A 27,768-nucleotide genomic window follows, 5' to 3' on the forward strand; every position below is an offset into this window, starting at 1 on the left:
CCATCCATCCATCATCCATCCATCCATCATCCATCCATCCATCCATCATCCATCATCCATCCATCCATCCATCCATCCATCCATCATCCATCCATCCATCCATCCATCCATCCATCCATCATCCATCCATCCATCATCCATCATCCATCCATCCATCCATCCATCCATCCATCCATCATCCATCCATCCATCCATCATCCATCCATCCATCCATAATCCATCATCCATCCATCATCCATCATCCATCCATCCATCCATCCATCCATCCATCCATCATCCATCATCCATCAATCCATCCATCCATCCATCCATCCATAATCCATCATCCATCCATCATCCATCCATCCATCCATCCATCCATCCATCCATCCATCCATCCATCATCCATCATCCATCAATCCATCCATCCATCCATCCATCATCCATCCATCCATCCATCCATCCATCATCCATCCATCCTTCCATCCCTGCTGTGGCAGGGTGAGGGGATCAAGGCTGGGCCATCCTCCTGAAGCAGCCCAGCTCTGGTGACATTTTCCTGGTAAATTCACCAAAAATTGTGACTCTGAGCTGAAGTCAAAATATTGTGGGAGCTCTTTCTTGCTGGCCAAAGCTTTTCCAAGGCAGGGTGTTGGTTAGCAAAGAAATTCCACATTCCCACAATTTTCTGTCCCTAAATGGTGTGGAGGGGGGTGTGACCCCTGCCCCAGTGTGGGGAGATGGCAGTGCCTGGAGCAGCTCCCTGTCCCTGCTCACACAGCTCCAGTCACCCATCCCTCCATCCCAACATCACAGGGACAATTCAGTCCTGGCTCCTGGTTTGAGGTGAAACAGTCAGTCAGGGAGGACTTGGATGGAGCCAGAGGATGCTGCTGATGGTCAGAGCACACAGAGACCATCACAAGGATCAACTGGGAAGCAAAGGCTCCATCTGCTGCTGCCCAGCTTGGAGATGAGGATGAAGAAGACAAAGAGGAAGATGAAAATGAACAAGACAAAGAGGAAGATGAAGAAGACAAAGATGAAGATGAAAACAATGGCTCAGGATGCCAGCACAGCCCGAGTTCACCCCCACAAAGGGTGAGGAAGGCGTGAAGGGCCAGCAGTGAAGGGCCAGCAGTTCTGCCCCAGCATCCTCAGGACAGATGGACAGAGAGCCAGCAGCTCACAGAGCAGCTGCACAGGGACCCAGAGCTGGGATTACAGGACCAAAACCCCAAATTTCCTTTCAAAGATACCCAAACACAACATGGAAAAGATGATGCAATGTCTTGTAACCGACAAATGCCATTTCCCATTAATTTTTCTCCAGGAGATTGTGCCTTTTCTGCTCCGTTTTTCTTTTAGGCTGCACTGGGGATTTGCAGACAGCAGTGCTAAAACCTAAAAGGGCAAATAAACACAGGGACCATTTGCTTGCTGGCTCTGTGCACCAGTTTGTGGCAAAAATACCAGAACAGATGATCAGAGAGTTTTTTCTTTCCTTTTAAGCAGAGCTCCTGACCTGTGCACTGGGGGGTGAAGTGATTCACTTAGGTTTTTTCCAGAGTCTTGGGGGCTCAGCCCATGGCTTTCAAAGTATATTTTAAAAGGTGAGTCATCTTCCATGTCTTCCTTGGTTTCTCTGTGTTTCATTGTAACAATAATGCCTTTTTTTCACTTTTTTCTTAGTGATTTTCAAAACCTTTACAGCAGTTTTCTTCCAAAACCCCACTTTCATCTGAAAAGTAGTGCAGTAAAGCCATAAAAATGGCAACCTGGAGAAGGAGCTCCTGCCCCTGGGTCAGCCATGGCAGTGGTGCCACACTGTGAGGTGCTGCAGATGCCAAGAGACTCAATGAGAGATCAGTTCCATTTCTGCTGAAACCTGGTGGCAGTGAGAGGTGGCACCTGGAGCCTGCCCAGGGCCAGCAGGGGAAGGGCAATGAAATCCTGGTGCTGCTCAGCACCCAAGGCAGAGCCAGCACTGCACACAAAGTGCACAAGGGTTTAATTCTGCTCTGACTTCCCCCAGTCCTGCAGAGCTGATCCCTGTGCTGACTCACAGCAGTGCAAGGTGGGCTCACAGATCACCTCAAACCAGGGAGGGGGAGTTTTCAGGTGTCCATTGTCTGATTTATCCACCTCCACCGTGTCTTAAGCTAAAATATCAACTGCCAGCTTTTCCTTTGTGTGTGTTTGACCCGGGCTGGGACAGAGGGCACTGAGCACAGACTGACTTCTTCCTGCAATGGTTTGGGTTGAGAAGGAACTTCAAACACCATCCAGTTCCAGCCCCCTGCCTTGGGCAGGCACCTTCCACTATCCCAGGCTGCTCCAAGCCCCTTCCAGCCTGGCCTTGGGCACTCCCAGGGATGGGACAGCCACAGCTGCTCTGGGCACTCTGTGCCTGGGCATCCCCATCCCTTCCTGATGGAGGATAGAGCAGATTTCAAAGAAAGACAGGGTTTATACTCTAATTCACACTGCTGTGGAGTCTCAGCAAGCCCAGTGTCTGCCTTTCAGTGCAGCTCAGCACTGAACTTCAAGGGGAAAATGAGATGCTTTTTAAGTACTTATTCTGTGGCTTTGAGGGAAAATACCTCCTCAGCCCCAGATACAGTGGGAGGTTTTATTGCCTTTATTACTGTATCACTGACCTCAAATGCTGCTGCTTTTTTCTCATAGTTGAAGTGTCAAAGGCGTGTGTGCCCTTTTCCACATCTCTCTCCTCCAGAAATTATGACCTAAATCAGGCAAAGCCAAAGAGCTCTATAGAAGCGTGAGAAATTGGAGTGCAAGGGGGAAGAAAATGCCAGAGATGGTCGAAATGGTACCCGGGCATTTCAGCCCTGTTTTATCATCTGGGGCTGCATCCAGTCAATCTCTTTCTCTGGAGATGCTTAGAGCAATTACATTTGTTCTATTTATTCTCCCTCAAAGGCTCGGAGATGAGTCAACAGAAAAATCTTTTAGGATGAAAAATTGAAACTTGAAATAGGCAATATCCCTGGACAATTTGTTCTGCAATCAGAGCAGCATTCTCTTTCCTTACTGCGCTCCATCTCTAATTTAAAAAGGAAAAGAAAAAAAAAAGAAAAGAAAAAGAAAAGAAAAAACCCAAAATGTAACAGTCACATCTGTAAATACAGTTCTTCTCAGTCTTGCTTGCGAGCTCGAGGAGCTATTTTGAGGCAATACAGAAGTGCTTGTTTTCTAGAGTTCATTTCTGGTGAGAAAATTCCCTCAGCTCTGCTCAGAAAATCCCAGGCGAGAGCAGGAGCTCTTAGAAAGCTGGAGCCAGCCCACACAGCACAGCACAGGCACTGCAAGGGAAGGATAACCCCACACACCTCTTTGAAGGATTTCTTCACCTCCACCAGCGGGTGCCAGTGGGCGATGGGCTTGCGGGGGTAGGCCAGCATCTCGTTCCAGTGGTCTCTGCCCAGCCCCTCAGCGTTGACCCCCACGCGGCAAACTCCGATGATCTCGTTGTGGCCCACCCTGAGGAATGACAGAGAAACAGCACCATCACCATCTGTCCATCTGTCTGTCCACATCTCCATCCATCCATCCATCCATCAATGGATCTGTCCATATATCCATCCATCATCCATCCATCATCCATCAATCCATTATCCATCCATCCATCCATCCATCCATCAATCCATCCATCCATCCATCCATCATCCATCCATCCATCATCCATCATCCATCATCCATCATCCATCATCCATCATCCATCCATCATCCATCAATCCATCCATCCATCATCCATCCATCCATCATCCATCCATCCATCCATCCATCCATCCATCCATCCATCCATCATCCATCCATCCATCATCCATCCATCCATCATCCATCCATCCATCCATCCATCCATCCATCCATCCATCCATCATCCATCATCCATCATCCATCCATCATCCATCCATCCATCCATCCATCCATCCATCCATCCATCCATCCATCCATCCATCCATCATCCATCATCCATCATCCATCCATCCATCCATCATCCATCCATCCATCCATCCATCCATCCATCCATCTTCCATCCATCCATCCATCCATCCATCCATCCATCATCCATCCATCCATCCATCCATCCATCCATCCATCCATCATCCATCATCCATCCATCCATCCATCATCCATCCATCCATCATCCATCCCTCCATCATCCATCCATCCATCCATCCATCCATCCATCATCCATCCCTCCATCATCCATCCATCCATCCATCCATCCATCCATCATCCATCCATCCATCCATCCATCCATCCATCCATCCATCCATCCATCCATCCATCCATCCTTCCCTCAGGCTGCCCACACCTGGCCAGGCAAAGCCTGGACCTTGCTGCTGGTGAGCCTGGTCTGTGGTGTCTGTCCCAGCACTGCCATCACCACAGGTAATTCCAGCAGTTTTTAAGTTATTTCTGAAGGTCAGCACAGACACAGAGGTGTGAGTAGTGCTCTACAGGGAGAATAACCCCAGGTTCAGTAATGCATAATTCATACACCCACTGCTGCTTGGACTGACATTATTTGCTGTCTATAATGGCTTGCAGGACAAGTAAATAACCAAGGGGAACACGGCACTTGCTCAAGGAAAGGCCATAAAGCAAGGACCCGCTTTGCCAAACTCGTTATTTTTCTATAACCATAAATACCAATGCCACTGTAGCAATAAATCCCCAGAGACAGGTGCTCTGCCATCGAGGCTATGGAAAACACAGTGGAAAATTGATTTGAGCAGGAAAATCATCCCCCAATGGGATGCTCTCCCCTCCAGCTCTCCAGAGCCTCCCACCTACCGATCATAATCCATGACAGAGATAAGGAGGCTGACTTGATCCATGTTCTCAGGGGGAATGTCAAAGATTATTGCTTCATTGTAGGTGGGATTAAGAGTGTTTTTCTTTATGGTGGTTTTCTTCTTTTTCAGTCTTCGCCCATCACAGAGCAAAGACACTTTGACATATGGATCTGGGGAGGAAGAAATAGGAGAGGACCTTTTGTCAATGGAGGTGTGTTTTGTTACCTTTGCAATATGGAAACAGCTTTATCAGAGGATGGGCTGCGAGCTCCCATGAGCCAGAGGCACTCTTCAAATGGACTTTTAGAAAAAAAGTTTGTTTGCAGACCAGTAAAATCCTCAATTTCTCATACTGGTGTGGGTGGTGAGGTTCAGGCACCAGAGAACCAGCACTGCATTATTATTATTGCAGAAAGGCTGAGCTGGCTTCACCTGAAGTCTCAATTCTCAGATATTTCATATGACATTAAACTCCAGCTGAGCAGAAACATTTTCTGCAAAGGTCTCTGTTGTTACTGCTTTTTGTACAGTGAAATTCAAATACTCTGAAGTCGGTGTCTGGAAAAGAAACTGAGTTTTATGATGAAAACCAGAATATATGCATGCTGAATTTGCAAGTCAGCTCTTTGAAACTGTGAATGCAAACAGTCTTCAGGTGTCTGTGATCCTCAGATTTGACTACTGGCCACTGTACAGGGGAATGCACATTCCAGTGGGGTTTTTCCAGGTGGGCCATGATCCTTTCCTGATCTTTGGGTGAAAGAGTTGATTGTGGCTGTAAAGCATTCCAAGAAATCTAAATGCACAACCCAAGAGATGGATCAGAGCTCTGGCCCCGCAAACCCTCCAGTGGGATGGGAAACAAGTGACAGATAATTCTAACTTTAAGTATTTTGTTTGCATTTAATACACAGACAAAGCTTTTTCAGGCGTTTCTGTGATGGTTCACCCATCAGCTACTGAAGATACAGTGAGGGAAGAGGATGCCAGGATGCCAGGGCCCCTCCTCAGCCACCAAACACCCACCTGAGTAACCTGTGATGTCCATAGCTTTGAGATTCCTGCATTTAATGACTGTTAAGGTGAGGCGACCTGCAGTTGGCAAATAACAAAGGGAAAACATGATCTCGCCCAGGTCCACGCTTTCCTTCAATAAAACAGAGAACACATTTTATTGGAAATGTGCAGAAGCAGCCAGGTGCCTCCTCCTCCCCCAGCATTTCCTCTGTTCTGCATTTGGAGCAAAGGGAACTTCATGTGCACCCCAACACGATTTGGATAAAAATAAATACAGAGAATGGGAAAAATCGGTTACACCTGCACATCTTGGTTAAGGACAATGTTCCTCTGCCTCAGTGGAGTCTCTGTTTCCTATTGCATCCTCCCAGCTGTGCACAGCTCCTGCACAGCTCCTGCACAGCTCCTGCACTCCTGCTCCACTGCTCGTGCAGAGGAGATGGGATATCTCACTCCAAATCAATGCAGTCAGGAAATCAAATTAGTATCAAGTCTTGTTGGAATGTACAGGACATGTCTCAGTGCCTGGATCCCCCAGAGATGTCCAAGCACAGAGGAGACAGAAAGGTGAGCTCCTGACACTCAGTGTTGCCTTGTTCTCTGGCTGTGCACTGCAACAAACTCCTCAGAAACTTTCTGTGACAGCCAGTGCCACCAGTTCACACCATCACAGACCGGTTTGGGTTGGAAAAGACTTTGCATATATTCTATTTTCAACACCCCCTGAATTCAGTAATAAAGGTTTATGAGTGACAGTGCCCAACATTGCTGCATAAAATGAAAATATCTTTGAGAGACACAGTGGTTTTCTCTGAAGCTGGCTGTGAGTTTTTGGGCAGTCACCAGCTGTGGGGTCAGAGCTTTAAGCTAGAACACAACCAAGAAGGGCCCACTGAGTTTTTAGTTTAGATGTGCCCACAATTGGAGCCCCAAGCCCTCTGAGATGCCCTCAAGGAGCTGGCACAGTGTGAGAGTATAAATGGGGAATTAACCAGCAGATGGCACTCAGAAATGTTTGTACTTCTGGATTACACAGAGGCCAAGACAATTTACTCTTTTAGAGCCCCATCAAATAACTTTTATCCGTGGCTCTTAGCACTTCTTGTACCTGCAGCTTCATCGACTACACCTCCTAAAAGCTCTTTCCATCATTGCCTTGCCCATGGGAATTCAGGGAAAAATAAACAAACCAAATGTCTTATTTAAACTAGAAAGCATCATTATCCAAAGTCAGCAGAATGATTTCTAAACACCTTCTAAAAATAGATTTAAAAAAAAACAAACTTATTTTCTACATACAGATCCCACATCTGTAGAGCAAACAACCCGTTTATTTTCAGAAACTGTGTTTGATTCCTTTCAATGTGATATAATGATCTGCTGAAAAGAAATTGTAGCTGTTAGGAGTAGACTGATGGAACTAGAAAGACAAGTAAATGCACTTAAAGCTTTGCTAAGTGTTAGGGGAATAGATCTTGTTGATGGATGAGGTTTTTGCCAAATTATTTCCTGCTCATTCTCAGGTAAGGCAAAGATTAAATCTTTATTCCACTTAGATGTGCAGAATACTAATGAATATTGTATAAAATTTTGATTGGGTCTGTTCTTTCATGCATTCTTTGTTCTCAGTTGGTGTGGGAGGGACGAGGGCAGGAGACCTTGGACAAGATGTCAGCAGAGAGCCGCCCTGTGTGAGATGGTCAGAGCCCCCTCTGGACACTTTCTCATCTTCTATTCCTCTCCTTGCTCTGAGAGGACCCGTTCAGGGTATGAAAGAACATAAATTGTTCTTTGACCTCACTGTATCAGGTCAAGAGATTTTTTTTTTTTTGCAGCCATAAATACAAGAGAGCAAAGCATGTCCTGTGGGTACATTATTTTCTTGCAGATTATAGACATTGGGACATTTCCAAAATTCATATCTGTACCTTTTAGGAAATAATGGAAGCTCTGAATCAATAGGCTTGAAACCAAAGATGTTTCCCTGATTCACAAGCTGTACAGTCATTAATTAAGTAGCTGAGTGCTGGCTATTTGACCAGATCAGTGCTTGAATGTGTTCCTACGTCCTACCCACACCATTGATCTCATGCATTATTAGGCACCCAGAGCTTTCTGGGGGTTTTATGCAAACTGTATTTACCCTTCTCAACTTTGATTAAACAGAAATGTCCTTGGGTGTGCTAGAGCTGGCTGAGATGTTCCAGGAGTGGCACATTCCTTAAGAATGGCATGGACAGGATGAGGGGATGGAGCCAAACGTGGTGCAGGACCTGTCTGTGCCAGCACACCTTGAGTGTGGGGCTGGCTCTGCTCCCCTCACACCTTCTCTGGAGGCTTTGCCCTCAACAACCCTTCTGCTGCAGCATCTCCACCTGCTTTTGTGGGGAGATGTGTGCTTCCCCCCCATTTAATGAGATTATTTATCCAGGAAAACATCCACTGTTGTTGCAGAACCAGCAGGCAGGTTCCTCCAGGAGGCACCAGCACATCAGGGGCGCTTTGTTCCCATTCCAGCAGCCCCTCTCTGGGTGAGGGATGTGCCTGGTGCCTGTTTGCCTCTCTGCCAGCACTTCTGCCTTCATTTCCACCCATCAATCACAACAGGCTGTGTGCAGGTTGGGAGCCAAGAGCTGTGAGCACCCTGCTAACTCAGACTGTCGCTTTCCTCATGGCTGATCCTGAGCCTCCTTCCCACAGCCCTCGCAGGCAAGATGCTCAAAAGGAGCTCAGCAGCAGCTCCCAGCACTGCCCCAGGCTGCCTGGCAGGGCAAAGCTCTCTGTGCCCTGCCAGGGCAGCTCCAGCCTCTCAGCCACTCCCAGGGTGATGAGCTGTGTGCACCCCGTGTCCCCTGAGTGCCCTGGACAGTGTCCCCGATGGGCACAGCAGCACAGGACACAGGGCTGGGCACACCTGCTGCGCTTCACGGGGCTGCCAGAAAGTTCTGAACAAGAACAAGCACTGGTGGAAGCCACCGAGGGTACAACTGGTGGGGAACACGGTGCTGAGAAAAGAAGCACTGGAGTTACAAAACAAATGTCTCCTGGCACTGCTGGCCACAATAAATATTTATGTTTGACAGTTCCCTCCTCGGCACAGAAAGCAGGGGAGCAAAGGTATGAGATGAGCTACGAGGGAAGCTGCAGGACAGATTTTTGCAATTTGTGGCGTTCTGCCAGTCACCAGGAAAGATGTGACAGGGCCCACGCTTGCAGCCACAGGGGTGGGGATGTCTCATCTTTCAGTCTCAGAAATAACAATGTGAAATGACAATGACAATGGCTGATTTGGTGTCCAGCTGCAGAGCAGCTCAATTGTTCATTCGCCCTGAGGAGCAGCCAGATCCTCCTGGGAGGGCAGTGGAGGAGCAGACAGCTATTATGGAGAGGTTAATGTCACTGCTCTGCACTCAGTGATCAATGTGAGCACTTGGCTTCTCCTGCCAGCTCCGTGTGACACGGACGGGGCTGGGGCTTCTCCTCTCTGAGGCTTGGCTTCTCCTCCACAGGGAATTCAACAGAACTACTAAGAGACCCAAACCCAGCCCTGGCAGAGCTGCCAGCAGCACATCCAGCATCTCTCAGCACCAAGGGGCTGGTACTGGAGCCCCAGAGCTCTTCCTTACTGTGATCATGCCTTGAGCTTTTAGCTTTTTGCTGTTTTTCAGATCCTGTACTGCATGAATGTATAACTAGTATAATTAGTATAACTCTAAACTCCATATAGAGTGTTAGCAAGCCCTCTTCACAGTTTGGTCAGACCAAACAGGCCTGAGAACCAAGGACACACTCTGCCTCAAACCCCAAAAAGTATAAACAAAAGTGAGCAGAAGCAAACTGGGGAAATACAACTTCATTACCTGAAGCTATAATTGGACAATTAACCACTGATATGCAAATAGACCAAACTTATTTCCATCTGAGAGAACTCCTGACCACTGTCCACCTTGGGTGTATTCTCTGGAAGGCTTTGACTGCCCAGGGTGTATCTATTGAAGGAATGTAATAAATCCCCAGTTTATTCTCTTAACTCTGTTCTAGGTAACCACTCCAAGGCATCACATGAGCAGGTGGCAGAGAGCTGTGCCATGGCTGCGGGCTAACAGGAACCCATCAGATGGAAGGATTGAAATTAAGGATAAATGAAGGATAATTTAAGGATTTATCCCCATGGAGAACCCCCACCCTGCCCAGCAGACACTCACCGTGGTGGCGTACTGGATGTCCCTCCAGATGGAAGTCTCCCGGGACAGGTCCGAGTCCTCGAACAGGTTCTCCAGAATAACTTCTCCGATCATGTCGTGCCTGGAGAACCTGTCAAAGTCAAAGACGCTCAGGTGGAGCTTCCTGCTGGCCAGCTCCTCGTGGGGCACGGGGAAGTGGAAGGACTCATCAAAGGTGGGGTTCAGGGTCTTCCTGTGCACCCGCGTCTGGAACTTGCGCTTGCGGTCGGGCAGGAGGTAGATCTTCACGTAGGGATCCGAGCTGCCGCAGAAGTCTTTGGCTGGCAAGTCAAAAGCCCTGAGAATTCGGACGGTCAGCGTCTCGTTCTCGTAGTCGTACTTGAGAGTGAAGTTGATTTTCCCGCAGGTTTTCTCCGCCTCTTTCTTGGGGTCCTCGGTGTCCACAGTCTTTTGTTTGTAGAGCTCGGGTTTGATGCGGCCGATGCTGGTGGGCTGCTCGGCCACGGCCGGCGGCTCCAGCCCGTAGTCCATGCTGGACACGTGCATCTGCCGGGGCAGGTGCCTCTTGAAGGAGATGTGCCTGCAGGAGGAGACACCGACAGCTCTGAGCCTTTCCAAGCTCTGTGCATTCCCAAGCTCTGAGCCTTTCCAAGCTCTGTGCATTCCCAAGCTCTGTGCATTCCAAGCTCTGTGCATTCCCAAGCTCTGAGCCTTTCCAAGCTCTGTGCATTCCCAAGCACGCGGCTCTCTGGTGGAGTCAGTGAGCTGGGGGGTCTCTGAATTCTTCAGAGAGAAATCAGAGCGCAGGGATTCATCCTTTGGATGGAGTGAAGCGTGTTAAGCCACTCACATGTCGAGTAGAGGTGTAAGTTTAAGGTTTAGGATAAGTAAGTGAGCCAGTAAGTTTTAGTATGAGCTCTAGTGCCAGAGTGGAAGTGTGAGTTCTAGTGAAGGTGAAAAACACACTTGTGTTTTCAGTGGAGGCTCCAGGAACGCAGTTATAGACATAATAGAGGTACAGTAAGAATATTGCTTGCATTTTTTAGATCGAACAAGATAGACCATTTGTGTAGTTTATATGTAACCTGGCGTGCTAAGAAAATAGAATTCTAATAGGTTAAGGAGTGCTGGTCCAAGTTTGTGTCAGCTTGTTGGGAAGATTCTGTACAAGAGCATGCATGGGAGAGCTGGGCCTTCTTGCCATTGCTTTTTGCCATTGTTTTTTGTCATTGCTTTGCTCTCTTGCCACCATCATCAACGCCCAAGAAGAAGACAGGAGCTGCTGCAGCTTCCTGGGAGCCTGACAGGAGCGTTCTATCTGGGACTTCATACCAAAACTGAGCTTGGATTTAATATCTGTGATTTTGCTTACGAGGCTGGTGCGCGTTTTTCACCCCTGAACTCAGAAAGTGAGAGAGCACAGAACAAGTTCTATCAGTGCTCCTCACCTCTGCACAAAAACCATGTGTGGTATGGAGGTGAACAGGGGAACACCTCCAAAAACCTCCAGGGAACCAACCCAGCACATCTCTTAAGTTCCAGAGTGTTTGCCACAAGCTGTGTTTTCTCACCTGTGGCACGAGTCACAGCCACATGGGCCCCAACCACTCCTTACCCAAATCACAGACAGACAGACAGACAGACAGACAGCACCATGTGGAGACTTTCCCCACCCTCAGTCCTTACACTTCCAAGATACTGGCACTAAGCACTCTCAGGAAAAAAAAAACAAACCTTTTTTATGCTTTTTTTTCTGGTGAGAGAACATGACCAGTTCAGAAGGTGAGGCTTTATTTGTAGAACCACAGAATGATTTTGGTTCAGAGGGTTTTAAAGCTCATCTCATTGCATCCCCTGCCCCAGGCAGGGACACCTTCCCCTGGATCAGCCAGCCTGGCTTTGCTGGGTATTGCTGCTTCCAGACTTTTCCAACAGACCCATCAGAAACTGATAGATAATTGTTGACAGGGAGGGAGGCACAGCCTCGTTGGGAAGCTTCTCTTGCCTTGAGCTCTCCTCCTGCACAAGCTGTATGTAAGCAAAGCTTTATCTGAACAAAGCATAAAAGCTTTCTGTGGACTGAGGGCATTATTTCAGATTATCTGGTGTTTACAAGAGCAGTTTATAGAGTTATTTAACCAAACTAAGAACTCTACAGCCTTCAGTGATACGTGGTGCTTGGACACCTTGGCAGGTTCCTCAGAGGTGTTTTGGACTGGGTTAGGCTGGGCTGTGAATCAGAGGAACCTGCCAAGGAGAAAGTGGGTTTGAAACCTGCCCACGTACAGCCAAGTCCCACTTTGTTTGTCCTAATTCAGACTGGCTGAGGATTTTTTCTCCTCTGCTGGAAAGGTGTAATAAAAGCAGAGGGAGCGTGTGCATGCAGAGAGGGAATCAGCTGCCCAAAAAGCAATGTGGATAAATAAGAGTGTGGCTCACAAATGCAGGTGGCACCGTGCTGATCTAACTCAGCTCCTTCAAACAGGGGCTGCCATCAGTGCCTCACTAATCCTGCAAAAGTGCAGCCAATTTTCAGAGCAGTGCCTGATCTCCCTGTCACACTCCTGTGCACATCCCAGGCACGGCCAGCCAGGCAAACAGAAGTGCTGGGGCACAGCCAGGACCCTGGGATCCTCTTTCCTGTCCTTGTCTCTCTGTGTCAAGGAGAGATGCTGCATTTCACAGAGTGGTTTGTGCTCAAAGTTCACCTCATTCCACCCCCTGCCATGGCCAGGAGCACCTTCCACTACCCCAGGTTGCTCTAACCTGGCTTTGGACACTTCCAGGGATCCAGGGGCAGCCACAGCTGCTCTGGGCTCCCTGTGCCAGGGTCTCACCCCAGACAATAAAGAACCCCTTCCTAACATCTAGTCTAAATCTCTCCTCAGTAGCCAAGCTGAGAGGTGTCCCAAGGTTCACACAGCCTCTCCCTGACTCCCTGAGGATGATGCTGATGTCTCTGTCCCCATCTGAGCACAAGCTCTGAGCACAGCTGGGTCTGGGCTTGTGCAGCGAGCAATCCATCAATTGTGCTGATCTGATTGTTTCTGCCAGGAGCCACAACAGTGAGAGAGAGCCAAAAGGTCTAATTCTGTCTGACAGGGTACATCATTGATACTTCAGCCTGCCTCTCATGTTGGAACAAAATTAAAGTGGCCAAAGCATGCGGGTGACTTGACACAATGAGGTCAAGTTGCAGTAATAGGGATCGAATCCCTGATTTTTAAAAGGGCCACGGTGAGCCAGGCAACACATTCCCTGGTTAATGGCCAAGCTTTGGACAGTAAACTGCTGTGTAGGTGCTTTCTTTAGTCTCCCTGATGGTACCTGAACCTCTGGCTCCATCCAACAATCCTCCCACCTCTCATAGAGCAGCGTCCCTGCTGAGCACCCCTCAGTGGGAATCTGAGCACCCCATTCCCACTGAGCACCTCAATTCCTGCTGAGCACGCCATTCCTGCTGAGCACCTCATGTGCACCCAGCAGAATCATGGAATATCCTGAGCTGGAAGGAACCCACCAGGACCATCCAGTCCAGCTCTTGGTCCTGCACAGATACCCCCAAATCCCACCCTGAGCATCTCTGGCAGTGTCCAAACTCTCCTGGAGCTCTGGCAGCCTCAGGGTTGTGCCCATTCCCTGGGGAGCCTGGGCAGTGCCCAGCACCCTCTGGGGGAAGAACCTTTCCCAAAATCCAACCTAAACTCCCCTGGCCCAGCCCCAGCCCTTCTCTGGGTCCTGTATCTGTCACAGAGAGCAGAAATCTGAGCTGCCACTCAGGAGGAGCTGATGAACTCCAACCTCAGGCTCCTCCAGGCTGAGCACCCCATCCCATAAATCCCATAAATCCCATGCCATCCCATGCCATGCCATCCCATCCCACCCCTCACCTGGTGGAAGATGCTGGCTCTGTGGTTTGTCTCTGGATCCGGGTGCGCCTCATGATGTGATCCTTCATGGACATCTGCACCTCAGCAGGGATGTCAGGGGACGTGTGGCTGATCTTCACAGCAGCCTCCAGGAAGCTGATGGCCCCCGTGTCCTTGAGCTTGTCTGCCATGCTGTCCTTGTCCCCTGCCTCGCTGTGCAGCACGGCCAGCTGGGAGGAGAGGGCTTTGTTCCTCCAGGGAACCCAGCACAGCTTCCAAAAGAGAAACACAAACACTGCCACCAGCGCCAGGCCACACACCACCACGATCACTGCAAGGAGGCTGACAGAGAGCTCTGGGGAGGAGGACAGCGACAGGGAGGGATGGGAAAGAAGAAAAGAAGAGACAGATGGTGAGAAGATCATAAGTAAAAGGAAGAAGTGGTCCAAACTGATTTAAATCACAACTAATGGAGAGCTCTTAGCATATTCTCCAAGCCCCAGCCAAGCCCAAGTGTGCTCCCCTGAAAGGCTCGGGGCACACCTGGAGAGAAAATGGGTGTCTCCATATGGGCAGAGCTGGGAAGTTTTCCACCCTGATGCTTAAACTGGCTATAAAATACCATCCTTGGTTTGCTCTGGGCATCAGCAAACTGCTGAGTCTGAAATCTGGAAGGTCTGTACAATTCCATGATAGGAACAAGCTCGGGTGCTGTACCACAGAATGTGCCTTGTGCTTCGTGTCACAGCTGCACTGTAATGAAAAAATCCATCTACAGGGTCCTGGAAGTGGATTGTTATTGTACAATCAGCACCCACATCTCGTCCAGATGTGCCCATAGGGAATAAAAAATAAATACCAACACCAAGGGAAAAATAATCACAAGCTGCTGATGCAGAGAAACCAAACATAGCAGGAGTTTGTAGAGAAAATGCTGCACAGCCCTCCTCACTCTGAACAGCACAGGAGCTATGTGTGTGCTCTGATGCACCTCATGTGTGGTGTATTTCAGTCTTTTTCTGGAGAGGAAAAAGCTTCCATATGTGTGGCTGATGAATCAGGAAAAACAGAATATATATATATGTGTGTGTATAAATACATATATACATATCTATATATACATCATCTAGGCTGTGAAATGATTCACAGCACTGCACAAAGAGAAAACATTGGCTATTTTTGCTTCCCTTCCTACAGGGTATTCATTCCCAGGTTCCCATCCAGACCAAAACTCTGAGCTCAGGATTCCAAGGAACACCAGTCCCCCATGGTGGAGGCAGGTTTTGTTCTGCAGGCAAGTCTGCAGTGCCAGGACTATGGACAATTCCATCGTGGATTGCTCTGAGCTCATGGACAATTCCTGGATTGCCTGCTGCATTATTTGCAGTGCCCAGTATAGCCACAATCCTTAAATTACCCAAGTACAAGTCAGGACAGAAAGACAAATAAAACCCACCAACCCACCCCAAAAGTTTATATGGGACAAGATTACCTCTTACCACCCTATTTATGTCTATTCTTGGACCATAAATTCTGTGTGAATTTGAATTCTCTACCTGAGCCCCAAGGAATGGGGTGGGTGCCCTGAAATTTCTGAGCTGGGGAACTCCCTCTGTGCTGCTCCCCAGCTGCTCTAAATGTGATTCCAGGTGTGCTTCACCTCAAACAGGAGCCATAAAACACCTTCTGCTCCCTCTGATCATATAGCTGAGTTTTGTAAAGCTGTAATGAGACATGTAATCATAAAATCACAGAATGGTTTGGGTTGGAAGGAACCTTGAAAATCATCTCATTCCACCCCTGCCATGGTCAGGGACACCTTCCACCAGACCAGGCTGTTCAGACCCTCCATCTAACCTTGCCTTGAGGCTGAGAAAAATCTGTGAAATATGAGGAAAGACTAGGTTTTTAATCTTGAATAAATAGCTGAATTTAAAATGATGAAAAAAAAAAAAATCCCACAATCACAACAGAACAACAACCCCCCACCCACCATTGGTGAACCACGACAGCAAAGTGGTCAGGAGCATTTTTGTATCATCAGATTTCGCTCAGGTCTCTCTGGGAATGCAGCAGCCACTGCAAACTTGGGATTCTCACACAGGCTGCTGTAAGTGAAATCTCCAGGCAGCATCAGACACAAAATGTGACATCCACACCCCAACAAGCCAGCCTGGGAAGCCATCTGCTGTTGCTGATATCCCGGAGGATTTTGCTTTTCCACAAAATTACTGAGCCCAGCAAATCCAGCAGGAGCCCCAGGCAAAGCTCCCTGGCTGCAAAGGGAAGGGCTGGAAGGGATGGGATGGGAAGGATAAACATCACCCAGAGGTTTTTGCAACTTCTCTTTCCCTTCCCAACCTCCTGTGCAGGTCATTTATTTTCTGTTGTAGCTCCGAGGTGGAAACACAGATCGCTGCTGGGGTGAATAAACAGTTCCCATCTCACTCAATAATAAATAAGGTTGTACCAGCCAGCAGCAGAGCTTCCTCAGAGATTTGCCTAAATGTATTTTCACCAAAGCCAGGAGCACAGAGGTTCCACTTCCCTATCCTTTGAGTTAAATCTTGGAATTGTGCCCAGGAAACTCAGTGTCAAACATTCATAAGAAAACTCAAGAACCTGGACTTCTTGCAAATATGTCTGTGTTGGTACAAAGGAAATCATTGCAATGCAGAATCTCTCACTGCTGGGAATTGCTGCGTGACAGAGAAGATTTTTCAAATATATTTCCACCCATTCCAAGGAGTTTTATAGGCTGCAAGTCTCTGCCAGCACACCAGGCTCATTTATGGAAGCCATCAGAAATAATCAATTATCCTTTCAGAAAACCTGTTGCCAGCTTGAGAAAGATCCTGGTTCCTGTCACTCCTTGCAGGGCTGGCATTCACAGTGTGTCTGACAGGATTCACAGATACTTTTATGCATGACCTCCTACTCCTTCCTCTGACAGCTGACACAAAGCACGGGTGGAAGGGATCAGGATTTTACAGACAGTTTTTAGGCATTTGCCTGCTTAGAATTTTGGGTTGTTTGAAGATTGAATTCTCCAAGACTTTTTCGTGACTTATTAAATTTAAATATCAATTGGACAGAGTTGACCTTCATTGATATAATGATCTTTTTTTTATGAATTAGAAAATACCAGTTACTTTCTTAAAAATACCTGGTATTGAAAATACTATGCTTTAAATGTCCTTTAACTTACCAGAAACTGTAAAAACAAGATAATTCCTCAGGTAACAGAAAATGCCCCAGGACCAGAGGCAGCTTTGGTATTCCTGGTGGAGGTGAGGCCAGTTCTCCCAAAAGAACACCTCAGCCCAGGGGAGGAATGATCTCCTTGGCTAATATTATCCCTCTTCCTCAAGGTTTGGATCCAAGGTGTGGGGAAAAGAGGGAAAAGAAAAGAGGAGAAAGAGGGAGAAGAGGGGAAAGAGGGATGTGCCTGCATCCAGCAGTGAGGAAGGGTTTGAATCTGAAGACAGATCCTGTCTGATGCAGGAGCAGCTCAGATCCCAGCAGCTCACAAGGCAGAGTCACACCATCATTCTGAGCAATGTCCCACAGGGAAAACCACAACAATGATGTTTTATTCTTAAAAACTGGCAGTAATTTGCCACTTAGCTCTCAGGTGAGTGCTGTGTACAAGGGCAGAGCAGCTCCAGCCATTCCTCACCCCAGTCCTGTTGAACTCAGTGCTGCTCCCACGTCAGACATGAGGGAAACTGGAAAATAGGTCTTATTACAACTTGTAATTGAAAAGATAAAGCTTACAAGAAGGAGGCTGCAAACACAAATTAACATGGCTGTTTTCCAGTCTGGCTCCCCTGGGAGCAGGCGCTGCTTCCCCGAGGAACTTGGGCTGGAAAACGCTTTTGGCTGCAGGGCAGCAGGGACAGAGATCCCTCCTGAGCCACGAGGAACAGGGAAGGGATGGACAGGGACACTGGCAGCATCCACTCCTGGAGGTGCTCACAGCCAAGCCAAGACCTTGAGCAGCCTGGTCTGGTGGGAGGTGTCCCTACCCAAGGCAGGGATTTGGGACCAGATGATCTTTAAGGTTCATTCCAGCCCCTCAGCATTCCGTGATTCTGGGATTCTGTGATCTACCTGCTTGAGCTGATGGATTTAGGAACAGCCATCGAGCTTAAATATTTATTATATTCTTATTTTATAACCCACTTGTTACCAAAACACCACAGAAGACCTGAAGGTGACAGATGGGGACACCAAGAGCACAAATGAGACTGGATTCTCCCAATGTCCCGAAAACCAATCCCATTTCTCCTTTGACTTTGACTTCTTGGTTTGTGTTACAGGTTTTTTAATTCCCAAACCTTTTGCTAGTGAACCACACCAAAAAGCTCAAAATGCAACATTTCCAAGGTCACTAGTGCCTTTAAATCAAAGACAGACAGCCCAGGGCAGGACAAAGAGATGTGGTTTGCAGTTTAAAACTAAAGCTCAAAGCATCCTGAGGACGGGGCAGACATTCCTTGGTAACTCCAGCCCTTCCAGGGTGTCCTCAGAGCAGCTCCCCAGCACAAACCCCTTTTGTTCCTCCTGGATGGGAGCTAATGAAGAGATGTGGTCCAACATCCTTTCAGCTTGATGTCCCTGCTGACTTCCTAATGCCTAAACTGAGTTACCAGAGGGGATAATTAGCAAAGTCCAACCCAAAAGCCATTAATAATATGACAAAGTCATGATTAGAGCAGTCTATTAACTGCAAGACAATAGTGGTCTAATTGTGGCAACATTGACTTTTACTGCTGTGAGGGAGCTTTGCACTGTCATTAAAGAGATTCATGGATAACTCCGAGTTTAATGTGCAGAGTTATATTTAATATCCTGAAGATGTAATTTAGCTTTCCTTCCACCCACTCCCCACAGAGAAAACACAACATGTTTGATGGCTCTCTCAGCACTCCAGCAGCCATTAATCATTCCAGCTACCTGTTGCATTGAATCTAAGTTGGAGTGGAAGTTCCAGAGGCTGGAAATTCTCAGTGAGGTGCAGTGTGGGACCAGGGTGATGCCACCAGAACCTGACTGGGCCCTTCCCTCTGTCAGGAAAATTAATCCACAAACACCAGAGGTTCATGTCCAAAAAGGAGACAGAGGAGTCCTTTTGCTTTATTCCAATAAAGGGAGAGGCCATGGGGCATCCTTTGGGGTCTATCAGATTTTTGGAGGACTCAGCCTCCTTTTTAATCCCAATTTCCCAGCTGCATTTCCCTCTCTCTTTCCCCATTGTTGAGGCACTTGAGAGGTACAGACTTCCCAAACACCTGATACCTGAGATTCCCCTCTAATAATTTTTAATTCTTATAGAATTCATGTTTTTCCCCGTTGCTTTTTTCATCTTTCAACATCCAATTTAATTTATCAGCAACCCTACAGTCTGTTTGCAAAGGCAAATATCTTTTTTTCCATTCATCAATCAGTGGAATCCATCCTGTTGTTCATCTCTCAGTGCTGGTTTTATCTACCAGCAGACCCACAGCTGGTTTGTGAAGACAATTCCATCATTCCTCTCAGCCCCTTGTCCCCAGTGAGGGCACAGACATTTCTCAGGCCCTGGGGACACCCTGACCCCACCCTGGCCCTGCCAGGAGCCCAGCTCATCTTCCCTGGGAGAGGTTCTGTCTGCTAAGCTCTCTGGTGGTTCATGGAAAATCAGGATATAGGGAGAGCTGGGACTGCTCTGAGCTGCAGCCTGGAGCAGGGAGCATCCCCCACAGCAAGGGCAGCTGCAGAGCAGGGTGATGGGATGGTGATGGGGATGATGGGGATGATGGGGATGGGGATGGGGATGGTGATGGTGATGGGGATTGTGATGGTGATGGTGATGGGGATGGGGATGGTGATGGTGATGGTGATGGTGATGGTGATCACCTCCTCACACTGCTCACTGCTCCCCAGAGCCACCACCAAGCCTCACCCACACCACCCCAGCAGATAATTCCAGGCTTCTCTGTCCATTTTCTGCCTCTTCTCTCGCAGGAGTGTTTGTGAGGATATATTGTTCTGTTTCTTTGCAGGGAGCACGCTCTCAGGTGATGGATTACTACAGGAGGCGTTGCTGGAGGAGAGCAGGAGCTCTGGGGCTACCACAGGCACCCACCAAGTGCTGATCTCATTTTCTGTCGATTGAGGAGCAGCAATGTGAGCCTGATTAGCTCAGGGCTGGAAATCGGGCACGGGGAGCTGTGCTGTGAGGGCAGGGGGAGCACAGGGCAGCAGCTGCAGAGATGTTTATTTAGCAAAGCTGCTCAGCTTTGGAGGAAGGAACAGGGACTGGGTGGAACAGAAATCAAATATTAGAACCCCACAGCAGCATCCAGCAGCACCACAGAGACAAGAGGGAATGTCCCCTTTGGGGACACAGCACGGAGCAAACCCTGAGGGGCACCAGGGAGGGCAGCAGCCAGCAGAGCCCTTGGCAACAGGGATTCTGGAAAGGAATCTGGCTGGGTGATAAATCCTGGGATGCTGTGCTGGGTGAGGTGAGCTGCAGTGCAGCACCAGCCAGCTCCTCATCCCTCTCCAAGCCTGCCACGGCCTTGGGAATGGCAGCAGAGCAAATGGCACAGATCAGACTGTCCCTGTCACCCCTCAGCCCCAATCCCTGCAGCAGCAGGCTCTGCTCTGTGTTTCCAGAGCCCCCAGGCTGTGGGCACTGGGGGCTGCACAGGGCATGGCAGGGACAGGGCAGCTCTGCAGTCCCCTCTCTGTCCCTCTCTGTCCCTCTCTGTCCCTCTCTGCCCCTCTCTGCTGGGGCTGTGCCCGCTGTGCCAGCCCCTGCTGATGCCTTTGTTGTCACATTTTAAGCCCCCTCGCTGCCATCTGGCTGCCATTTGAAACTTCATCAAGTTCTTGATTTGCTGGTGGTGCTCTCCAGGCAGGCAGGAGCTACAGGAATAAGCCCTGAAATATTCCTGAGCTAGACGAGTCATTAGGAGCTGTCACTTCAAAGTCTGGCTGCCGTCAATTCGCTTTTCACAGGCAGGAGCTGCTGCTCAAACAGCACAGAGGTGAGTCCTGGGAGGGGGAAATGTTCCATCAGCCTCTCAGATGTGAAGGGCCAGCTCAGGACTCAGTTCTGGGTGGGGCAGTGCTCCTGCTGCCCTCCAGACATTATCTCATGCTGTGGGAGGTGGGAAGGGCTGCAGAACCCCCACACCGACCCCACGGATCAGCCAGGGTCACAAACACAACTTGTGAGATCTCCTGTCCAGGCAGTGACCCCAGCACGGGGCAGCTGCCACTGTCACCCTGCTCAGAGCAGCCAGAGCTCCAAAGTGCTCAGGGTCCCTCGGGGGCACAGGGACCCTCACCCCAGCGAGGGCAGTGCTGCACCCCGAGAGTTTGGGGATGGGGAAACCGAGTCCCAGGAGCCTGGAGCCATGGCCCGTCCAGAAAGAAGCAGAATCATGGAATTATGGAATATCCTGAGCTGGAAGGGAACCCTAGGCATCATCCAGTCCATCCCCTGGCCCTGCACAGACATCCCCAAATCCACCCTGGGCACCCCTGGCAGTGTCCAAACTCTCCTGGAGCTCTGGCACCTCGGGAATGTGCCCATTCCCTGGGCAGTGCCCAGCACCCTCTGGGGGAAGAAACTTTCCCAAAATCCAACCTAAACTCCCCTGGCACAGCCCCAGCCCTTCCCTGGGTGCTGTCCCTGCTCATAAACCAGGCTGGTTTTTCCTCTTGGTGATGAAAGTAAAACCACTGATTGTTCCCCTCAGCTGGCCAGGGCTGAACAATGGTATGAAACATCCACCCCCCACTCTGTGCACACTCCCAGCACCAAGGACAGGTTTCTCCAGGTGAAGGGAGCCAGTCCCAGCTGCTCTGGATGTGCCCAAGCCTTGTTTTGTTATTCCACACCAGCCACAAGTAATTCCACAGAAGGCAGCAGAGGGAATGTGAATTGAAAACAAGTTCTCACAGTTTGCTGAGCACTTCCACACTCAGCTCATCTCACAGAGCTCAGTGGCAAAGGCCCCTCTCAAAGCAGAGGGGTGGGAATGCTCAGGAGGGAGATCTGAGAGGGCACATTCAGAGAATCGTGGAATGGTTTGGGTTGGAAGGGACTTTAGAGCTCATCTCCTTCCCCCCTGCCATGGGCAGGAACACCTTCCACTGTCCCAGGTTGCTCCAGCCACAGAGTCTCCCTGGAAGCTAAAATGAGATTTTTCCTGTTCCTGTGCTTCCTTGGCACTGAGTCCTGCACTATCAGCTCCCACCAGCTTCCTCCTGGCAGCACAGGCTCCCCAGGAACCCCAGCAGAGCCTCCTCATCTCCTGCACACTCAGCCATGAAATGGATCCTGGGAAGTTGGGACAGGAATGCTCCAACTGGCTGTGCCAAAGTTTCAGTTAGACAGCAAAAAACTTCTTAAAAATTAATTTGCTGCTACCACAGGGTTCCTGCCATGTAAGAGCTTATCAGAATGCAAACTATAAGCTTCAAAGGGGAGGATGAATCAGAAGCTATTTTGAGAGTAATTATATAAGACTATAAAACTCAAACCATCTCATTATTGCACGTTGAGGATGGAGACAACCCTTCATATGGAGACCTCACAGGGATCCAGCATTTCCATGGCTGAGCCATGGCCCAAGAGCAAACAGCAGCCTCATCCCTGCCAGGTAGGCAGAACTGAGCAGTGCCAGGGCTTTCCTCACCATTCCCTGCGTTTCCTGGGGGGATGTGGTTCTGTAGCTGGGAAATGAACTGGAACAGGAGACATGGACAACTTCATCCCAACTGCTGCTCCTTAACTGTTGCATAATTTAGAGTCACAGAATATCCTGAGCTGGGAGGAACCCAGCAGGATCATCCAGTACAGCTTTTACCCCTGCACAGACACCCCAAATCCCACCCTGGGCATCCCTGAGCAGTGTCCAAACTCTCCTGGAGCTCTGTGTGCCCACTCCCTGCACCCTCTGGGGAAAGAACCTTTCCCAAAATCCAACCTGAACTCCCCAGCTGCTCCCTTGGGTGCTGTCAGTGGTCACAGAGAGCAGAGATTTCTCTCAGAATTTGCTGTCCTGGATTGCAGCTCTCAGCTCATTAGTGCAAATACTTGCAAATTCCCCAATTTTATAAACTCCAAGTTATAATTAAGGAGAAAATGCTTAAACCATAAACCTGCACATGGAATAAAATCTGATTCCAACATCCCCAGGCACTGCCCTGAGGCTTTCCCAAGTTGTGCTGGAGCCTGCAGCACCTCAGGGCTGTGAGAGGATGAGGATGAGCTGTCACCTGCAGTGTGCCCTGCCTGCAAGGAGCAAGCAGAGCTGTTTTTATCCTTGCCCACATGTCCAGGCTGTCCAAGCTCCTGCTGAGGCAGCACAGAGTGTGGGTGATGCCAGGGCTGTCCCCATCCCCTCTGCACCTGGGTGGGCACTGTCACCCCTCCTGGTCTGCCAGGGCTGATAAAATGAGTGCATTAAACAGAAAAAAGACACTGTCCAGCCCTTTGCCACCTGGAGTTCTTCAGTTCAAGGTTTGCTCCTTCTTTCACCCAGGGAACAAGGAAATGCTCCAGGCCCCAGGGGAGTTTAAAAAATCAGAGGGAAATCTGAACTGAGTAATTCAGAGGGACACATTGAAGGTGATTGTCAAATGTAGAATCAACTGTGAGGCACTTCGCATCCTTATGTGAATATGTAACAAAAAAAAAGGAAAAAAATCAAGACTTACAAACCAGAGAATCACTAAGGTTGGAAAATGCCTCTAAGATCAGCGAGTCCAACCAAATGGAAGTGCAGAATACACCAAAGAAAGGGATGGGAGGTAAGATGAGAGTTTGGTGGCCTGGAGCTTGTGCTTTTCCCACTGAAATAGAATGGAGAAAGAGTTAATTGCCCAAAAAGAAGGGAAAAATCCTCAACAGCTGACGAGCACTGCATCCAGGCAGGAGGAGCCTCCAGCACAGCAGAGCTCTGAAACCCCTCAGAAGCTGCAGCTCTGCAGGGCTGCAACAGCAAAGCTGAGTATCCAGATCCCAGATTCCCTGCTGGACCTCAGCCCTGCCCCTGGAGCCCTCAGCCCATCCTCAGATTCCTCTCCCCAGGTGAGGAGACAAAACTCCTCTCTCCCAGCACCACTGGTGACTGTGGCTCCACTCGGTGCTGAGAGACACCAGGGACAGGAACTGACCCCAGTGAAGGGGCTGGGCTGGAGGAGACCCACCACAGGCTCCTGAAGACAAAAAATGTTGGTTTTTAACCATTCTTCACCAATTTGGGCTTCCCCTCCAGGCTGCAGATTTGTCACTGAAACTTCTGCTGGCGTGTGCAACCCAAAGGGGAACTTTGTGCTGTCAGAAACGCAGCATTTCTGTTATCAAAAGTGACAAAAAAAGAGAAAAAAAAACTTTTTCAAGCCGAAGGAAACATTCCCTGGTGATTTATGTCACTTTGTGACTTAATCAGCTGCTCTCTAGAGCATTATAAATGTGATAGGAAGAGTTGTCATTGCTTTCTGCCTAACTGATGACAAGCTAATGAACTATTATAAGCCACAGTGAATGCAATTATGGCACAAGGCTGTGTGTTAATCCCATGACATTTTATCACAATATGCTGTAGCAACATCTGTAAACAACCCAGTGGTGCTGAACACACACAGTGGCCAGGGCTGGGGTAAAATCCCTGCTGAGCATCCCCATGCCAGGGCTGTGACCCTGCACAGACAGGAGCTGAGCCCTGAGTGCCAGGGGAGCCTGGCTGAGCCTGCCCAGCACGGGGGAAGCCTCTCAGGCAGAGCTGGAGCTGGGCAGAGCCAGGCAGAGAGGAAAGCACAGAAATCCAGACACTGCTGGGATGCAGAAATCCAGCTGCATTTCAGAGTGCAAAGCAAACAGAACGAGTAAAAGCTTTTTGCTCTCTCTGCGGCTGCCTTGAGCAACCAAAAACCCTGGAAGCTGAAATTTCCTTTCAAAAACTTGATCAAAGCCGTGTGTGCTGTGGGACACTCTGTGTCTCTGTGCCCAGACTCTCCACCCTGGAGCTGCCACCTCAGCACCCCTCACCTCCCACAGTGGGATCCAGCTCTGGGGATTCCAGCTCTGGGGATTCCAGCTCTGGGGATTCCAGCTCCCTGTGTCCCTCTCAGGCTCCATTTTGGCTCAAACCCCACTAAAACCAGGCTGCCCTGAAGAGGTCTCAGGTAAAGCTTGGCAGGGAGCACAGCTGGGGTCTGTTCCCATCCCAGTGAAGTCTCCCAAGCTGGGATCCAGCTCCACAAGGGGACACAGTCTGCCCAAAAACCTCAGCCAGGGTGGGCAGAAGACCCCAAACCTGGGACAAGGCAGCCCTGAAAAGCTCCCCAGAGGCTTTCCTGAGTGTCCCCTGCCCAGGACACGGAGCCCCTCCAGCACCAAGGGCTCCCTGAGCTCCTGAGATGGTCTGGATGAGTTTATTGCCTGGACCTGCCCCATGGGAAACCCAAAACTGGAGGTGCAGGATTCTTCCAGAACTGCCCTGGCTCCAGGTGCTGCAAAGGCTGGATGAGACCCAGCCTGGACCCAAAACAGCCACACAAACCCACTCCAGTCCCCATTCCTCTGTGCCCTGTCCCACCCCAGCACACGAGGGGCAGAGCAGCCCTGGCAGGTCCAGAGCTCAGCCAGGAAGGACTCAGCACCTGGAGCCCCCCTGCACGGAAATGCAGAGGTTTGGAACAGAGCATTGCTTTGTTCAGGCTGCCCTGGGTGAGGAGGGAACTTCTCCCCATGGCTCTGCTCCTGCCTTCAGCTGCTGCTGCTGTTTCCATGAGCTTGGAGCACAGACAGGATTTTAACCCCTCCAGTGTGCTGCTGTGCAGGCTGGGCTGCCTGATCCTACAATTGATTAAATGGATTCTGCCCTTTTCCAGCAGCTCCTACCTCTCCATACCCTGCAGCTCTCCATTCTTTCAGCAGGAGCGTTTTGTCCAGAGCCCAGATTCAGAGCTGGGATCAGACAACTCTGAGTAAACGCTCAGCAGCACCCAGGAGCTGAAGTGCTGCATCTGGAGAGAAAAACTGAGGAGGTGCCTCCTCACACTGTGCCACACAACTGTATTCATTTCCTAGCAGCAGCTACAAACACACGGAAAACCAGATTATTCCAACACCAGGGGCTAGAATTCCCGGGCAATTATTATTCCAAACAGTGCAGGGCGGTGTGCCTTAAGGATGCTTTGGAGAGGGCTGGTGTGAAGGGAGCTCCTGGCGTGCTGCCTTCAGGCTTCACTGCACAGTTTGCTGTGGTGTTGTCAAACATGAACCTGCTACAGCACAACAAACTGAACTAAACACAGAGACACCCTGAGCCAGCAGCTGCGGCTCCGCCGCGCGCGGGGCTCCCCACAGGAGAACTTTCTTTTTTCCCCTAGGCAGGGAAAATGTACAGTTAATAGACAATCACTCCAGAAATCCCCTCCCTGACCCTCCAGGATGCCATTTTGCAAGGTACAAATATAATTAAAGACAATACACGGCAGAGGGACTTAATTGCATCTCTCCCCAACAACTGCCAGCGCGATCGCTCTGTCGAGGAGTCGCTGGATGGAAACACTCACAGACAAGATCCCTGATTTTCCAACATGCAGGTGGGAAGGGGAAATACAGAGTGTTATCTCTGAAAGAGAAACAGCAAATATTAAAGGGAGAAAAAGCTGCCTAACCAAGATGAGATGGAAACCTGGGGTCCTGAGAAAGAATATTTGATTGCACCTGTAAATGTGAGCGGTGAGAGGAAACAGTTGTGAAAATCGAGGGTAGTTGAGGTTATGTTTAAATAAAACAATTGGATCAGCCACGAGCCCCGCTGTGGGTCTGGTTTATCCCCGCACAATGAACACACACACGGGAGATGATCGGGCTGCCGGGAGCTCACAGCGAGTGCAGCAACTCCAGCCCAGGCAGGATGGCAAACAACAAACACCTGCAAAGGCAGAAGCAGCGAGGGATCCCGGAGCCATCCCACGGAACGGGGCAGGTCGGAGCCGGGCTGTGCCCCGGGCTGAACCAGCCCAAAGCACCGCCGGGTCCGACAGCAGCGGGAGATCTTCCGACAGCAAAGCCGTTTTGCTGAAGCAAAATTATTCAAATATGCTTCGTATCATGAAAAAATAAAGCAAAGAATTATTAAAGTAACTTCAGAAATGCGGACTCACCAGAGCGGCGGCGGCTCCCGGCGCGGTCCCTGCTCCAGCAGCAATTAGCGGCGCGGCGCTCCCGCTGCTGTTTCTATGGAGTTGGGGATGCTGATGCTGGTCCCTGACTATGCATGAGGCGACTGCAGCTGCATCCCAGCAGCTCCGGGGCCGCACGGAGCTACAAACACGAGCAGCTCCCCGCTCTGCCTCGGGAATGAAGCGAGCAGCAGCGATTAGGGGCTGCAAAGCTGCGCCTATGCAGAGAGGCTCTGCCCAACACGCACACTCAGCTCCAGAGGGGCATTTTGTTCAGCAGGACCATCACAGAGCATAGCCACAGGCAGCTGGAGAGCCACAGATCCGCACACAACGCACGAGCAGTGACACATGTCTGGAGACAGGCGATTTAATCCCTTTTTTCCTCGATTTACTCGGTCGGTTACAACCTTATTTCAATACAGTTTTACAAAGCTTCCTCTGGCAGCAGGGTTTAAAACTGATACCTCCAGGATCCGAGCCTGGTTTACTTGGGTTAGAGAGCAAATCTGCTGCACGTAGCTCTGGCTGGCTCTTTCCTGGGAGGAAAGGCAAGATCCATTTTGCAAGTGCATTACTCTGTGATAAAACAGACATTTGCCCCAAGGAGCTGCTCCTCACATGCCAGGCCTCTGGAAACTCAAGCTTCAGTGATTAATATTAGCTTTGCCTGGGTGGCTTGGAGCATGT

General features: G+C 49.5%; 1 protein-coding gene across 1 annotated transcript in view; it reads right to left on the reverse strand.

The window, feature by feature from the left end:
• The window catches only part of SYT6 (synaptotagmin 6), a 37,520-nt gene that overhangs the window by 4,176 nt on the left and 5,576 nt on the right, over nucleotides 1-27,768 (reverse strand). Inside the window, exons 2-6 of the mRNA XM_033080183.2 lie at nucleotides 13,897-14,230; nucleotides 10,028-10,586; nucleotides 5,832-5,952; nucleotides 4,804-4,975; nucleotides 3,333-3,483 (exon numbers count right to left, since the gene is read on the reverse strand). Of these exons, the coding sequence (XP_032936074.1) occupies nucleotides 3,333-3,483; nucleotides 4,804-4,975; nucleotides 5,832-5,952; nucleotides 10,028-10,586; nucleotides 13,897-14,230 (1,337 nt within the window). The remainder of the gene's footprint in view (nucleotides 1-3,332; nucleotides 3,484-4,803; nucleotides 4,976-5,831; nucleotides 5,953-10,027; nucleotides 10,587-13,896; nucleotides 14,231-27,768) is intronic.

This window comes from Catharus ustulatus, chromosome 25 (assembly GCF_009819885.2).
Source record: "Catharus ustulatus isolate bCatUst1 chromosome 25, bCatUst1.pri.v2, whole genome shotgun sequence".
Taxonomy (NCBI): domain Eukaryota; kingdom Metazoa; phylum Chordata; class Aves; order Passeriformes; family Turdidae; genus Catharus; species Catharus ustulatus.